Source organism: Pelodiscus sinensis, chromosome 2, assembly GCF_049634645.1.
Source record: "Pelodiscus sinensis isolate JC-2024 chromosome 2, ASM4963464v1, whole genome shotgun sequence".
Taxonomy (NCBI): Eukaryota; Metazoa; Chordata; order Testudines; family Trionychidae; genus Pelodiscus; species Pelodiscus sinensis.
The window spans coordinates 105,835,146-105,852,779 of NC_134712.1; the positions used below are offsets into that span (position 1 = coordinate 105,835,146).

The window sequence follows — 17,634 nt, forward strand, 5'->3', positions numbered from 1 at the left end:
TATTTTGAAATAAGTACTATTTAGATGTGCCCAATTTCAAAATAAGCTATTTTGACTTGAGCTACACTAATTGCGTAGCTTAAGTTGTGTAGCTTATTTTGAGTTTAGCCCCGCTGTGTTGAGTGTGTGCTAGTGTGAATTTTCACAATGGCTCCATGTGTGTTGACTCAGGAGAGTCAGCAAGCATGTGCTTTGAACTCAACATAATTGCCTTTGGTTTTATACATGTAGAAAGGTACATTCTCTAAGTGAGGTAACCTTTTAAGCCAATTAAGTGAAGATAGTATAGTATTAGTGCAGCTCACTGAAGAAACACGTTGTGTTTGTGTGTCTAAATGGTTTTCTGTTGACCTAATTACTGGCATTGAACAAATATGACTTGTAATGTGGATATTGTCTGCTTGTTTTCAGACACAGATGAGTAGAGATTGTAGCTTGTGGGTCAGAACTGGGCTTACATACAAACTTAACATTTGGTAATGAGAATAGCTTCAGCCAGTCAAGTTATACACTATTTGTACCCTATACATCTCAAATGTATGGAGGAGGTCCTCATCTTTTCTATATTAATGAGAATTTTGCTTAGTGGGAAGAACAATTTCACCCTCTTTTTATCTTAACATCCCTTTTTACTATTTGTTATGCTCCAGGATATTGAGTCCCTGATGTCAGAGGGAAACAAATCTCGAACAGTTGCTGCAACCAACATGAATGAGGAAAGCAGCCGATCTCATGCTGTATTCAATATTGTTGTAACTCAGACACTTTATGACTTGCAGTCTGGTGTAAGTATAGTAATAGAAATGTAGCTGTATTAGTCTAGTCTAGCTGAAACAAAAAACAGTACTGTGGGGCCATGTTGGTACCCATGACTGTGCTTCTGATCTGGAGGTATAAGTTGTCCTCAAATTGGAAATAATTGTGGGTGAGAACAAAGTTACATGGGTCTGCTGTCAGATTGGCAGTGGTGTCCTCTGGGATAGTGTTTCTAATTGCTTGTAATCCGTCTTCATGTGGGATGTTGGTGTATAGAGCTTGTACATCTATGGTAGAAAGGATGGTGTTATCGGGGTGGTTATCAATGTTTTGTAGTTTTCTTAGGAAGTCAGTAGTATCTCGGAGATAGCTGGGAGTGTTGGTTGCATAGGGTTTGAGAAGAGATTCTACATAGCTGGATAACAGTATGCTAACATCTTTATGGCTGACTTAGAACAACGTTTCCTCAGCTCCAGTCCCCTTTTATCCCTTCTCTACTTACGCTGCATCGATGACATCTTCATGATTTGGACCCATGGCCAAGAAACACTAGAGACATTCCGCAGAGATTTTAACAACCTACACCCCACCATCAATCTCAGCCTGGACCATTCTACGCAAGAGATCCATTTTCTGGATACCACAGTACAAATCACCAATGGTAAATTAGACACCACTCTCTACAGAAAACCCACCAACTCATACAGTTACCTACATGCCTCCAGCTCCCATCCAGAACACACCATACGATCCATCGTCTATAGCCAAGCCCTTCGATACAACCGCATCTGCTCTAATCCCACTGACAGAGACCAGAAACTTCAGGATCTCTACCAAGCATTTATAAACCTCAATTACCCACCCAGAGAAATAAAAAAACAAATTGAAAGAGCCAGACGAATATCTAGAAACCATCTACTTCAAGACAGACCCAAGAAAACCAACAATAGAACACCACTGGTCATCACCTACAGCCCCCAACTTAAACCCATCCAACACATTATTAATAAACTACAACCTGTACAACTGGAACAGGATACTAAACTCCTAGAGGCTCTGGGAGACAGACTCATAGTCTCCTATAGACAACTACCTAACCTCAAGATGATTCTTATCAACAACCACAGGACATACCACACTAATACCAATCCTGGAACTTTCCCTTGCAACAAACCCCATTGCCAGCTTTGTCCACATATTCACTCTGCTGATACCATTATTGGACCTAACCAATTGAGTTATAAGATCAAGAACACACATTCCTACTCATCCAGAAATATGATTTATGCTATCATGTGCCAACAGTGTCCATCTGCTATGTACATTGGACAAAGGCCTCAGACACTTTGCCAAAGAATCAATGCCCACAAAACAGATATTAGACAGGATCACAAAGAAAAAACAGTTTCTTGCCATTTCAACCAGAAAGGGCATTGTCTCAATGACTTCAAAGACATTTTAACACCAGACTTGAAAGAGAATCCTCTGAACTGTCATTCATGCTTAAATTTGACACTTTACGCTGAGGTCTCAACAAAGATGCTAATTATCGTACCCATTACAAAGATAGCTTCCCCAATTATCACCTCTAATATCATTAGCTCACAGACATTTACCTCCTCCCTCCCCCTTCCCCTGTTCTGAAATTTGATTTGTCCTTTTCATATGTGTTCACTTTTTTTTATTGTAGCCCTTTGGTATATATGGTCATGCCAATTTTCTTCCCCAGTTTGATCTGAGGAAGTGGGTCTAGCCCACGAAAGTTCATCACCTAATAAACCCATCTTGTTAGTTTTTAAAGTGCTGCATAGTCCTGTTTTTTGTTTGTTCTGGTATAAGTATACGTGTGGGATTCTTGTTTGAAATAAGAGAGACTCACAGCCATTTTCCTCCTTTCAGCCACCCGGTCTCTGGGATTTGAATTTCAGGGGTGATAAATTTAAAGGAAACTTGAAGAAAGTCAGCAATCAGGTTGCATACTGTTATACATCTATAAGTAGCACTGCTTAATCTGGGATAAAAGAGAACTAGATACATTCATGGAGGTTAAGTCCATTAATGGTTATTAGCCAGTATAGATAAGGAATGGTGTCTCTAGTCTCTGTTTGTTTGTCAGAGGGTGGAGATGGATGGCAGGAGAGAGAGAACTTGATCAGTACCTGTTCAGTTCACTCCCTCTGGGACACCTGACATTGGCCACTGTCGGCAGACAGGGTACTGGGCTGGATGGACCTTTAGTCTGACCCAGTATGGCCGTTCTTATGCTCTTATAATGAAATACAAATAGCCTACCATTTTAAAACCTAAGCTGCCTTGACCCCTAAAGGGTGGAGTTTTTCACTTTTTCCGTAAGAGTTATAATGTCACCTAGGGACACAGTTTCCTGTATGATACTGAATTACCCTTTCCTTTGATCCCGTTAGTGGTGATTACTTGTGTGGGAAGAGAGAACACATGAGTGTTCTCTTGGTTTGGTTTGGCTTTTGTCTTTGAGTACGAGTACACTGAAGCTTGAAGTGTGATTGTGGCATGTGTAGCTATATCTGAGCTAGCTTTACTCAAGCTATTTTACCAGTAACAGTGAAGCTGCAGCAGCACAGACTTGGGCCCAGGGTACTCACTCAAATATATTCACAGTAAACTGAAGCTAGTTTTACATACCCTGATTGCAGTGTAAACATACCCTCTCTTTACTGTAATTTAAACTTTTTTAGTGGTACCTGACAGGTAATCCATCCTCAGATAATTTTAAGTTGAAATGCTTTGATGATGCCTTTGACTCATCTAATAAAGATGATGATTCAGATTGTGATTAAATGTATAAAGAAAAACCGTGGAAGCAGCCAGTAGCCAAATGAGAGATGAACAAGCTGTTTAAAACTTATCCTAGACAGAAGATTTTTGCTGCATTAGTGTTGGCAACATTTTAATAGCTTACTATGCCAATAGAGTTATTGAACTTACACCATAGTTAATGCTATTGCGTTACAGTGGTGAAACCCTTAGAGAATAAAGTAATATGAGAGTAACTATTTAAAAAAAATAAAAACCTTATGGGAATGACTTTTTCTTCAGGCTCTCTTACATCTCTCATTTATTACTGTTCATAATTTGCTGCTCATAAAACAGCAGGATTTAAGTACTAGTATATCTGGTTCTTTAGCATTTTGTATTCACATTTGTTGGCTATTTGTTATGTTTCATTCTTTTAGAATTCTGGAGAGAAGGTCAGCAAAGTCAGCCTGGTGGATTTGGCTGGTAGTGAGAGAGTGTCTAAAACAGGAGCTGCAGGGGAACGTCTGAAAGAAGGCAGCAACATAAACAAGTAAGGACACTGCCAAATATGAGGTGTAAAAATTAATCTACCGTTGGTGTTTCACCACCTTCTTGCCTAAAATAACTTGTCACGAATCACGTCAAGTGATGCTTCTGGTCAACAAGCAGTTTAATTATGTTTTTTCAGCAACTATGAGCTGAACACCAAATTATACATTGACATAGAGAACCAGATTCATATGATTCAGGTGAGATATTTGGAAAAAGTGACAACTGCTTTCTGAAAGAATATACCTTTGTGATGCATTTCCTCAGACACATGTAGCTATCTCATCATTAAAAGAATATAAACCATAAAAATTAGGTTGAAAACTGGATGGCTTTGTGCCAACATGTGCTAAAAGTATGGTAAAGTATAACTCACTGTTCAAGAAAAATAGGTCACAGTGAAGGTGTGTATGTTTAAGGCTGCCTTGGGGCATCTGTAACTCAAGCAAACACAATTTATAGGACATTTTGCTACCATAACTACCGTGCTATTCCACAAAAACAAATACTTATAGCACCATTGTCTTAAACATACTAATTTCCTTGGGAAAAATTAGATAAAATGCAGCATCCAAACCTAACACTTTTTTTAATAGCAATTTTAAAAATTTCCATAAAACTTTATTGGTTCTCTGTAAAGTGAGCAGGAAAATAAATAAAGGCACAAAAGTCTGACTCATGCATTTACAGAACTGGGCGAACCTTCTGGTATAACAGTATTAAACAAAAATTGTGTGGGTGACTTCTGTGGCATCCAAGCAAACCTGCAAGAACTGATTTGAAGTTTGTTTCTGCATAAAACCAAACACTGGATAAAAGAGACTTTCCTCCAGTCATACCTTCCCCTCTCTGCCACACAGCTTATCCTTTGTCCAGCATTCACTGCCTCCTCATCAGCTCCTGAATTAACTTGCACTTTAATTCTTACGGCATGCTTTCACTACATGGAAGATTGATGCTGCCACGGCTGATATTCCAGGGTTTGATTTAATGGGAGTAATGTAGGGCTGCTAAATCGAACTCACAGGGCACCCTCATCGGTGCCAGTACTCCAGAAAGCTGATGGGTGTGTGTGCTGCTGTTGACCTCCTGCTGTATGGATGGGGATTTAAGATGCGTCAACTCCGGCTACATAATTTATGTAGCTGAAGTTGCATATCTTACTTCAGTCTTTCCATTTAGTGTAGACCAGGCCTTAGATCTTGCTATCAGTGTATTAGACTCAGGAGTCCTGTGCAGAGAGAACTTCTAAAGAGATGCACACATTGTACTCTCATTGAGACTTCACATTTCTTTTCTTTTTTCTATTTACCCTATTCTAAAGTAAGTCATTCATGTTTACAGTCATCCAAACATTCGGTGTCTTTGTCTCTTTCACTGTCTCTCTCTCATTCGGTCTCTTTGTCTCTGTCTCTGTCTCTCTCTCCATAGAATGAATATATATATTTAAAAAAAATGGTCCTCTCCAGCCTCCCTTCCACTGGGTACTGAGTGACTGCTTATTTCCAGTCCATCAAGGTTTTCAAGGGACTTGACCCATAACTGTCCTTATTGGTTCTTGCAAAGATCCTCAGAAGAACTGAATATGCCAGCTTCTCTCCCAGTAGAGTACTGGCTCCCATACTGATCATGGGGCAGCGATACCCTACAGTCCTTTTGCAATGTATGTGGGAATGTGGGAAACAGATGATATGAGGTACAGAGTAAGTCAGCCATTGATTTAGTGCCTACCAAGAGTTAAAGCACTTCTTAAACAGTCTGTAAGTTTTCACACTTTTTAGTAAAACTGCAGTTGCTTATATCATAGCTGTAACTACTAAGCAAGCCTTTGGAAACAAAATTAATATTAGCCACAATACTGTAATTGGAGCAGCTTTCATAATACTAGGAGCAATAGCTGGGTTCTAGTTATTAAGTGTGAAGGAAAACTGGCTGAAACTGTCAGTGCAGTGTTCTCCACTCTGACAAGCAAACATCACCTCTACTGCTGCTGACTCAGGCGCTTGTTTGGAATGTGCAGGCCTCCAACTGCACAATAACAAGTGAATCCAGTCGTGCATAAGGAAAAAGGGGTATTGAAAATGTGAAATCCATAGAAGCAACTCTTTCATATGTTCTGCATAAGGCTACCATATAAACTTACTCTTTCTGAACAGTCCCTGTTTATTGGGTGGTGGTAGTGTGTGTGTGGTTTTTTTTTTTAAAAGGGCATTATATAAGCAATATCAGACAGCAGTATGTGGATTAGGAGAAGGTAATTACACATTTTTGGTGCATTGTGAGTTTTATGAGGCAAAATAGCCACTGCAATAGTGTAATTATTTTATTGCAGTCATTTCTCATAATGCTTCCCTTATAACATATAGACAATCGTTTTTGTTACCGTTTCTTCATTTGTATTTTTAAGGGATGTTCATTTTGCTATGGTTACATTTGTTAACAATTAGCTGTATAGAATAATGTTTGTATTTAATTGTATTTATTTTCTGGCTCTTGCATAGCAATTTTCATTGCTAGATCTCAAAGCTTCTTATAAAAGAGGCCATTATTATCAGCCCCATTTTACAAATGGTGAAACTGGGCTACACAGGTGAAATGACTTGTCCAGCAATCAGCGGCAGAACTGGGAATAGAACCAGAGCTCGTGAGTTAGTTTGGTGGTTTGTCCACTAGGCTACACTCCCTAGTTAGTCATTTTCCTGAAGCAGCAATACAGGTGGGCCACATGCTGAGTAGCCCTGCTCTAGCTGATGATAGTCAAGAGCACACTCCTAAGTGCCAACTATTGGTTCTCCTTAATTGTCTTGGGAGTTTGCTCTGGAGCAGTGTGCAGCACTCCAGTATTTGCCATTTTCACAACCTCTGGAAGTGAGGTTAGGGATCCATTAATCCCTGTTCTCAGACAGTCCTGCAAAGGCTGATGATCTTTCACTTATGCACCACTTGAAAGTTTGAAATACCTGTTTGTGCTGCATGATGTGGTCATGTATATTAAAAAGCTATTTTACACACTGATATGCAAATAAGATGCATACAAATAAGATGTAGGGAGGAGCGTGTCAATTTGTTCCTATGACCACACATCCTGGCATGTGTGGGTCATAAGGATAAATTGACATGCCCCTCCCTACATCTTATTTCCTTCATCTACATTTGAGCCAGGCTTCCACTCATACAGGCAGTCCCCGGGTTACATACAAGATAGGGACTGTAGGTTTGTTCTTAAGTTGAATTTGTATGTAAGTCGGAACTGGTACATATTGTAGGGGAAACTCTAGCCAAACATTTCTCCAGAGCTCAGTTTTATTCCCCCACACCTCACTTCCCTCAGTCCTTTATTCTCAAGCTGAAGTGTCTGCTGAGAAAAGCCGCTCCGCGTCTCCCTGGTCTGCTCGGGGGGGGGGGCTAGCTTCGCGTCTCCCTGGTCTGCTGGGGGGAAGCAGCTAGTACAGGGTTGCCTCACCCCATTTGTAAGTAGGGATCCGATGTAAGTCGGATCCATGTAACCCGGGGACTGCCTGTATTTCAGTTAGTGGAAATGGGGTAGGTTTAGAAGTTAAAATAAAAAAAAGAACAAGTCAAAAATTACTTAGAAAAGTTAAATGTCTTCAAGTCAACAGAGCCTGATGGGAATGCATTCTAGAATACTCAAGAAGCTGATAGCTAAAGGCTCAGATATCTCCTCTATCACCTTTGAAAAATCATGGAAGTCAGGAGAGATTCCAGAAGAATGGAAAAGGGAAAACATAGTGCTCATCTATAAAAAGGGCAATAAGAACAACCCAGGAAATTACAGACCAGTCAGTTTAACTTCTGTGCCAGGAAAGATAATGGAGCAGGTAATTAAGGAATTCATCTGCAAACACCTGGAAGATAATAAGGTGATAGGTAACAGCCAGAATGGATTTGTAAAAAACAAATCATGTCAAACCAATCTGATAGTTTTCTTTGATAGGATAACAAGTCTAATGGATAAGGGAGAAGCGGTGGACGTGGTATACCTAGACTTCAGTAAGGCATTTGGTACAGTCATGCGTGACCTTTTTATCAATAAACTAGGCAAATACAAATTAAATGGGGCTACTATAAGGTGGGTTCATAGATAGCTGGATAACCATTCTCAGAGAGTAGTTATTAACAGTTCACAATCATGCTGGACGGGCATAACCAGTGGGGTTCCGCAGAGGTCTGTTTTGGGACCTGTTCTGTTCAATATCTTAATCAATGATTTAGATGATGGCATTGAGCAGTGTTTCTCAACCTTTTTTTATAAATTGCCCCCTTTTCAAAATATAAGTACTCCCCTTTTAAAAAAAAAAAAAGTACCCCCCAGTACCTACAGTTTTCAGACACACAATTTTTTTTCTACCATTGCAGCACATTTATTTAAACAACTTAATTGTAGCCAGGGGGAGGGGAATGAAATTTTTGGGTGTAAAAAGTTCACAAATAACAAAGCACTGTAAAACTTAAACAAAAATTCAGTTGTATTGATGTACTCCCGAGACTTCTCTCGAGTATCCTTAAGGGTAATTGTACCACTGGTTGAGAAACACTAGCAAGAGTACCCTTATTAAATTCGCAGATGATATCAAAATGGGAAGGGTTGCAACTGCTTTGAAGGATAGAGTCATAATTCAAAATGATCTGGACAGTCTGGAGAAAATGGTCTGAAGTAAATAGGATGGAGTTTAATAAGGAGAAATGCAAAGTGCTCCACTTAGGAAGGAACAATCAGTTTCACACATACGGAATGGGAAGTATCTGTTTATGAAGGAGTACTACTGAAAGGGATCTAGCGGTCATGAGTCAACAGTGTGAGACTGTTGCAAAAAAAGCAAACATGATTCTGGGATGCATTAACAGGAGTGTTGTGAGCAAGACACAAGTCGTCATTCTTCTGCTCTACTTTGCACTAATTAGGCCTTAGTTGGGGTATTGTGTCCAGTTTTGGGCACCATATTTCAAGAATGTTGTGGAGAAATTGAAGAAGGTCCAGAGAAGAGCAACAAATATGATTAAAGGTCTAGAAAACATGAACTATGAGGAATTGGGCTTGTTTAGTTTAGAAAAGAGAAGTCTGAGAGGGGACATGATAGTGGTTTTCAAGTATCTAAAAGGGTGTCACAGGGAGGAAGGGGGAACATTGTTCTCCTTGGTCGCTGACGATAGGACAATGAGCTTAAACTGCAGCAAGACAGGTTTAGGTTGGACATTAGGAAAAAATTCCTAACTGTCAGGGTGGTTAAACACTGGAATAGATTGCTTAGAGAGGTTGTGGAATCTCCATTTCTGGAGATATTTGAGAGCAGGTTGGATAGACATATATCTGGGATGATCTAGACGGTGTTTGGTCCTGCCATGAGGTCAGGAGACTGGACTTGATGACCTCTGAGATCCCTTCCAGTTCAGTTGTAACAGCTGGAACTCCTTCAGCTCTTTCATTAAAATATCTTTTTGACAGTTTATTACTTTTTATTGCAGTAGCAAAGGCCCTGTTCAGATCAAGGCCTCGTTGCTATAGGCCCTGTGCCAGGAACCAATGTCCCTGTATCAAAGGGCGTTCTTACATTTACAGTGCTGCAGTGGCATAGCTGAATTGGTGCCACTGCGCTGCTGTAGCATATAGTTAAGATGCTGCCTATACATACATACATACATAATGTGTATGAACAAATGTAAAAATATATCTCTAAATGTATATTAAAATATGTTAATATAAATAGTATGTATAAAGGACCAACTATTCCCACCTGTTTCTCAATCCAATTAGGATTAATTAGTTGATGCTTTTTAAAGAATTTCTGTGCAGATTAGGAATGTGATGATTAGTAGGTATCTATGCTTTAAAACATGCCTGACTTCTTGTAACCTGGTGCTTTAACTGTTTTGTCAGTATAACTTAGGCCTTGATCCTAAATACATTTATGCAGTTGTGTTGGCTTCAGTCTCTGACTCTGATCTATAGCACCATCAACAGTGCTTAATGAATGTGTTGAGGCAAAAGGTCTTTTACCTTTGGACTTTAGCCTCTGAGGAAGGGTACATAAGATGCTGTAACCTCACATCCTGAAGTATTTAAAATATTCTATTTTAACTGAGTCCCAAACTCTAGGTGTAGTCTCATCAGGTTACAATATGGAATACTAGGCATCCACTTCAATTGCTCTCTGAATCCAGGTCTCTGTTGATAAATATGATTACTTTAACAGGCATCTTAGAAACTATATGAATTACTGCAAATCACAAAGTCTAGTTCTCTTTGAAGTCCTCCTCCTCTTCTGAATTTTATCAAATCACCTTGTTTGGAATGTATATATAAAGTTGTTATTGTTTTGCTATTTTCGTAGGTCACTCTCAACGCTGGGGTTGGTTATATCATCACTTGCTGATCAAGCAGCAGGAAAGGGGAAAAACAAGTTTGTACCTTATAGAGATTCAGTACTCACTTGGCTTCTCAAGGTAACACATGGTCTCATTTCATCCAATAGGAATTTTTGACTTTTTTGAGCTGAACCCCCTCCCTTTTGACTTACAATTTTGGGTTCTCCTCTCCCCCCAGCCAAGACAAAACATTCCCACACTCTGGGTGGCCCATGCAGGTGACTTGGGGAAGGAGGTGGTGTTCTGTCTCTGAGTCCCACCATTCAGGACTGTCCCAAGCTTTGCCATATGAGGCTCATGCAAGCCTCCATCGCTGCCCTGGGTGAAGGAAGGGAGGGAGCACCAAGTGGGCCCTTCAAGAGGCACTACGGTCATACACAGGGAAATGGGTTCTGAGTTGCACCCAGAAAAGTGTGCAGTGACCCCGTGGATGCCGGGCTGAGCTAGGCAAACACATGAACAAGCACATGGAAGGGCAGCTGCAGTCATGGGCAGGGAATAACTCTCTGGAGCACATGCAGCTGCCTACTGTTGGTGGAGATCCTACCCTTTCATCGCAGCACTGACCTGGAGATCCTTGTCTGGGCTTCTTTACACTGTTCGATGGTTGACAGATCCATCACCTGGAGGGAGCCACACTACCCTGACCTGGGCTAATGAGGCTGCCTGCAACTTGCAGGCAAAGGACAGCTTACTACAGTACTTGGGGCACCTCATGCAGCTCCGGGACAATGCAAGCCCCACCCCTCACTATTGAACTTACGTCTGCAATCCTCCAGTGCTTCCTCTCTCCCCATACTTAGCTGACACTCAGAATGACAGCCTGTTTGACTTTGGCACTAAGTGCTGTGAGGGGAGGGACATGAAGTCATCATGGGGCAACCATTGGAATACAGCCACATCTGTCATGTAAGTTGGGAAGGGATGGGACGACATCCATTTCCAGCCCAGGCAGAAGTACATCATTGTTCTTGCCACTCCTGTTCCTCTGCATGACTGAAATAAGCAAAAAGACTCACATCTCCTATATGTTGCCAGCTGAGCCTGCCTTCTTGAGCCAACTCAAGGGGGAAGTTGGTTATCAGGAGAAAATAGCATTGCCTTGGCTCTCCTAAACATTCGTCCACACTTCACTAGATGGGCACATCCCACCCTTTGAAAATCTTTGTTGTAGACTAACTGTAAGCATGATGCGTTGTGGGATGAGAGGATATGTCTTATGTACAAACACCAGCTCTTGATTTTTATTGAACTGATGCGTGGTTGCTGCTATAAACGTCTTTCCATTTAGTAATAGATGCTCTGGTGCTGTTTTTGCTCTGACTGCAATGATATCTTATGTCCTACTGTACCTCATTCACTTGAATCTGTAGTGGGATCATGTCTAGTACACCAAGACCTAGAAATTACTCAAGCTTTAGATCAGGTTCAAATTAACCAGTGCACTTTGGTGTTTAAATAGTTGTAATTCATATTTCAAATCTCTTTTTAGAATTACATTATGACTACAAAGAGCATGGGGTACTTTTTAATCTGTCCTGTATGCTTTAAACTTGTCCTGTGTGCTTCAAACTTGTCATGATTATGCTTTAAAGGACAATTTGGGAGGAAACAGCCAAACTGCCATGATAGCCACAATTAGCCCAGCAGCTGACAATTATGAAGAAACTCTCTCTACATTGAGATATGCAGACAGAGCCAAAAGGATAGTTAATCATGCAGTAGTAAATGAAGATCCAAATGCCAGAGTGATTCGAGAACTACGCGAAGAAGTGGAAAAACTAAAAGAACAGCTTTCACAAGCTGAGGTAAAGATATATGGAGCTTTGTGTATTTAGAGTTCTATAAGGAAATGTGTTGTTAGGAATTTAATTCTTACAATAGAGTATAGAAAGGGAGATTGCAATGTTAATTATGTTGTTAATTTTGTTTCTTGAAATAAACTGCAATATCTGATTGTTCATGAGCCCCGTGTAAGCACACACAGCATGGCTCCAAGTAAGGGGGGTTCTGGTGCACGGAGCAGTTATGGTAACCTGGAAAGATGTATTGAGAGCACACCATGCGTCCCTAAGCAAAAAGGAAGAGGACTTTCAAAATTCCAATGCAATGTAAAGGGCGGGTCTAAGGGGAGGGCAGTAGTGTTCAAACAGATGACCAGAGTGGTAACAGGCATTGTGGGATAGAGACTCCTCAAAATATGAGGTTTAGAGGATCTTTCAAAAAAGGCTTTTCTTTTCGAAAGAACCACATCTAGACCGCAGTTTCACTTTCGAAATAGCATTTTTTGAAAAAATGCTGTGATGTGATTATGCAAATGAAGCACAGGAAATTCAAATCCCGACTTCATTTGCAATTTCAATATGTCTAATTTACATCCTTTAGAAAGAGAAATGTAGTCTAGACATAGTGCTAGAGTGTAGCAACTGTGGATCTACTGTGCACTAAGTGCCTTGCCAATGTGGACACTTCGGGAGTAACAACACTGTGAACTGAAATACTGCACTGTAACTTGCAAGTGTAGCATAGGCCTAGGTTTATAGCTTATTACAGCAATCTAAAATCCATTTAAATTCCCCTTTCCTTTTTTTTTTTCCTTTCACCTCTGATTAGAGATGGGCTAGTAGACTTTTTCCCATTGAATGGTTCCTTGATACATGTTAACTACTTATGCTAAACAATCTGTTCTGTCTTGTATTTTCTATTTACCTGTGGCACTTTGGGTATGTCAAACATGCTGTTAAAATCCATGGCTTACCCATACCAGTTGACTTGGGCTAAGGAGCTACTCAGTTGCACAGTGGATATTCACACTTGGGTTGAAGCCTGGAATCTAGAACCCTGCAAGACAGCCACTGCCCAAACCCAAATGTCTACATTAAATATCCCCTTAGCATTAACCCCATCAGCTTGAGTCAGCTGGCACAGGCCAGCCGTGGGTGTCTAATTCTAGTGTAGACGTATCTCTCAGTACATTTCCCAGACCTGAAGAAGAGCTTTGTGTAATTTCAAAAGGTTCTCTCATCGGCAGAAGTTGATCAAATAAAACACATTGCCTCACCTGTTCTGTCTTGCTACTGTTAAGCAAATTTTTGCACAAAAATCTATTTAAAGATGCCTAAAATTGCTCTAAATTTATCCAGCACTACCAGATGTCTTGTTTGTCAAACTAAATTATATAAAGCTTTCAGACTTACCATTTTTGTACCCTTTGACTAACACTAAAGGATTATTGGAAACGAAAATACCTACTGAATATTTATTTATCACATGGATATTCTCACTATCTGGTTTAATTTCTTTTTGACCAGGGATGTAAAAGGTTAACTGGTAAGCATTAGTCTTACCGTTTAACCCACCTTGACCATTAATTGCAACTGGCCTCAGTGGCTCTGCACTGGACAGAGCAAGCCCAGACAGGGTAGCACCACCTGGCCAGAGCAGACCTAGACCCAGCCACACTGGCCAGAGGAATCAGCCTTAGCCCTTTAATTGGTTAACTATTTAAATAACATATTTTAATTATTTGGTTAACTTTTTAAATGTTTGACAATGATTAGGGTGAGAAGTGTCTCATAGTCCCAGAGCATATCTGATAGTGCTTTATACCCACAGCCTGTCCCAGTTTTTATCTTCAGTGCTCAATTTTTATGAACTATTTAGGACACCTACAAATCCAGAAGCAAAACATTAGCAACTTGACATATGTCCTGAATCTAGCAAAGGCATTTAATCCAAATATTTATAAAGTAATAAACCCAGGTAGGGTGACTGAGACTATCCAATTACAAAGGAATAACTTGATAGATATTTTTGTTTACATATAGTCACCTAGTTTTTGCATAAATATTTTGGGTCAGATCTTTAGCTTTGATAAATTTGCATAGCTCGAATGACTGATGGAGTTACCAAGATTTGCCTCAGCTGAAGAATTTTCCCATTATTATCAGCTGATTCTTTCACCTCAATTAGGAATTGATCTCACCTCTTCCTAATATTACCCTTGAATAGAATTTACAGAATTTGTAGATTGAGATTTATTTTCCATCATTTATGCTATTTTCACATGTAAAATTATCTCAAGAAAAAAAGGAAAAATCCTGTTATGGTTCCGTTGATGATTGTTAATGTTGTGTCCAGTTGCTTGCTAAAATCATCACACATAAAAACATCTTGAACAGAGTTATTTTATGTGTGAAGACATTTGAAAATATTAATAATTTTCCTCTTTTCAACATTCAGGCCTTGAAAGCACCAGAGCTGAAGGAAAAATTGGAAGAATCTGAAAAATTGATAAAAGAACTTACAGTCACCTGGGAGGAAAAGCTAAGGAAAACAGAAGAAATTGCACAGGTAGTTCAGATACTTTAAGTAGTGAGACCCAGATCCTCAGCTGGTGTAAATGAGCATAATTTATTAGACTTCAGTGGATCTTTGCTGACTTACAGTAGCTGAGAATCTGGCTATAGATATTGCTGGTTCCTACATCCTTACCTCTGTGGGGAGACTTCTCTTTCTATGTGTTTTTCATTCTTTTATCATTTCATTCAACCTTAAATCCTGAATACAGTGTAATTTGCTTCAACTCAGTTTCATTAGAATAGATTTAATGGGATCACTGCCGTGATATCTTAAGTCCACTATATGTACTTAAAACAAATAGCAGCATGTATAGGCCAGTTTGTAAGACAAAAGGTTAACCAGTAAGCATGGAAATGAATATAATGAGTGATGAAATCATACCTTTCCACTGAAGTTAGGGAACCAGGATTTCACCATTGTATTCATTCACATGGACTGTTATAAAACAGCTCTAAAACATAAAGTAGCTCTGTAATGTAAAATAAACCATTTTGTAAAAACAAATTGACTGGTGTCACTAAGGGCATGTCTATACAAGAACACTTCATAATATTATTCCAAGATAATTGAAGGTGTGAATTTGAAATGGATTGTTTAAACTACAATAAACTCCTATATGGACAGATTCAGAATTAGTGTCCTTAATTCACTTTTATCTTAATTCTGAATTAAAATAACCCAAATTAAGGCCAGTTCAGTTATGAATCTGTCTACACAAGGATTTATTACGGTTTTAAATAATCCATTTTAAGTTCACACTCTTAACTATAATTTTCCAGTGTGTCCTTTTGTAGACAATATTACCATTTACTAGAATTTACAGAATTTATAGATTCTTATTTATTTTCCATAATTTATGCTATTCATTTTTTTGAGTTGGAGAGTGAATGAATGCACTTTCAAGTTCTCATGCATAAAGAGTCTGTTATGATGTTTGGGTTGCAGCTGCTACAAAATAACATTTAGATGGAAACAAAGACACCTTGGCTGGGAAAATACTTTGTTACTATTAGGCACTTTGTAGCTTTTTAAAAACAAAATAAAAATGTGAGCCTAAGCTTTATGGCATGTCCCATACCTGAAAGCAGATGTGCTAATATGCTTATCTTTCTAGTATTTACAAGTAATGTGACAAACTCAGAGTTGACATGATGATTCAGAGCCTGATTCTACAACTCGTATGGTGCATAGTGGTTATTCATGTGAGCAATCACACTAAAGTTGGTAGGACTACTTGCATAAGTAAGTGGTTTTCAAAGCGAGTGAACATTAAAGGAGTAGGTTATGGCACAGAAGAGTAAAATATAGTAAAAGAATACATGATATGGTCATAGTTTATTTTAGTTAATCCTGTAGTGTATGTAATACTTTTCGTATCAGTGTCCCATATGTGGACTGGTGTTCAGCTTTATTCTTTGCTTTCATTTACTTGTTTTAATAATTATCTCAGCAAATTATATTATGCAAGTTTAACTTTTTTATTTGTTTTTAGGAAAGGCAAAGGCAGCTAGAGAGCATGGGAATTTCTCTTGAGTCCTCTGGTATCAAAGTCGGGGATGACAAGTGTTACCTGGTTAATCTGAATGCAGACCCTGCCCTCAATGAACTTTTGGTTTATTATTTAAAGGTAAGAATTCAATCAGGACACTGACATATTTAACAAATCATACTGAAGACCAATCATGTTGTTAATTTCTGAAAGAATTGGTTATTTAGAATGATGGACTCATAAGACTGATTGCAACAAAATACAGTTGTCCTGATTTCCCCTTCAATTACATGGACTTGTATCTTCCTGGCACATTAGCTCCATTGACTTCAGTGAGATGACTCTTGATTCATGATGGTGAGACAGGAGAACCAGGCTCAGTGCGTACAAGTGTTATGTAAATTCCTGTGTTGCAGCTCCAGTTTTTCCAGTTGAAGACTAAATGTGACTGCCCTTTGGACTCCATTAGCCCAAGAGGTTGATGTGAAGCACTCCTGCACAGCACTTGCAGGTGCTTCTTACCCATGAAGTGAGAATTGGATTGAAGGGATTAAATCTGAAAGCTATGATCTGTTTAGCTCCACAGTGTTGGTTTTCTATACAGGCAGTCCCCGACTTACGTGGATCCGACTTACGTCGGATCCCTAGATACGAACGGGGTGAGGCAACTCCCGCACATGCGCAGCAGCATTCCCGGGGCTCGCTCACCTGGGTCCTAGGATCCTCCTCCTCCTCGGGCCGGCTCCGACTGGGGTCCTGCAGAGCTGCCGGGCAGAGGAAAAGTGCCCCCCCCTACCCCCCTGCCAGCAACAGGCTGCCGAACAGCAGACAAAAGCAGCCTCTCTGCCCCTCCTCCCCTCTATACATGCCGGGCTCCCAGAGCGCAGCAGCGTCCCCGGGGCTTGCTCTCCTGGGTCCTAGAATCCACCTCCTCCTCTTCGGCCGGCTCCAACTGGCCTCTGCCTGCAGCAGCTGGCCACAGGGACAGGGATCCCGCAGAGCTGCCGGGCAGAGGAAAAGTGCCTCCCCACGCCCGCTGCCCCCCCTCCCTCCCCGGCCTCGCATCCTGCACGCCTCCCCCTCCCCCCCTGCCAGCAACAGGCTGCCCCCTCCCCTGAGCAACAGGCTGCCGAACAGCAGACAAAAGCAGCCCCTCCGCCCCTCCTCCCCCTATACATGCTGGGCTCCCTGGGCAAACAAAGACTCCACCAAAACAAACAAAGTGCTGGCCTCATTGTGTTAGCAAAAAAAGGACCCTCCTCCTAGAACCCTGGGTGGTGTGTGGAAATAAAGCTATTAGCTCAAAGCATGGTGCAGAG

At 40.3% G+C, this 17,634-nt stretch overlaps 1 protein-coding gene across 7 annotated transcripts in view; it reads left to right on the forward strand.

Annotated features, from left to right (window-relative positions):
* Positions 1 to 17,634, forward strand: part of KIF13A (kinesin family member 13A) — a 190,482-nt gene that overhangs the window by 92,059 nt on the left and 80,789 nt on the right. For all 7 annotated transcript variants that reach the window (XM_075921170.1, XM_075921173.1, XM_075921174.1 and 4 more), the window contains 6 exons: positions 651 to 785; positions 3,969 to 4,081; positions 10,431 to 10,542; positions 12,060 to 12,272; positions 14,707 to 14,817; positions 16,319 to 16,453. In XM_075921170.1, the coding sequence (XP_075777285.1) occupies positions 651 to 785; positions 3,969 to 4,081; positions 10,431 to 10,542; positions 12,060 to 12,272; positions 14,707 to 14,817; positions 16,319 to 16,453 (819 nt within the window). The remainder of the gene's footprint in view (positions 1 to 650; positions 786 to 3,968; positions 4,082 to 10,430; positions 10,543 to 12,059; positions 12,273 to 14,706; positions 14,818 to 16,318; positions 16,454 to 17,634) is intronic.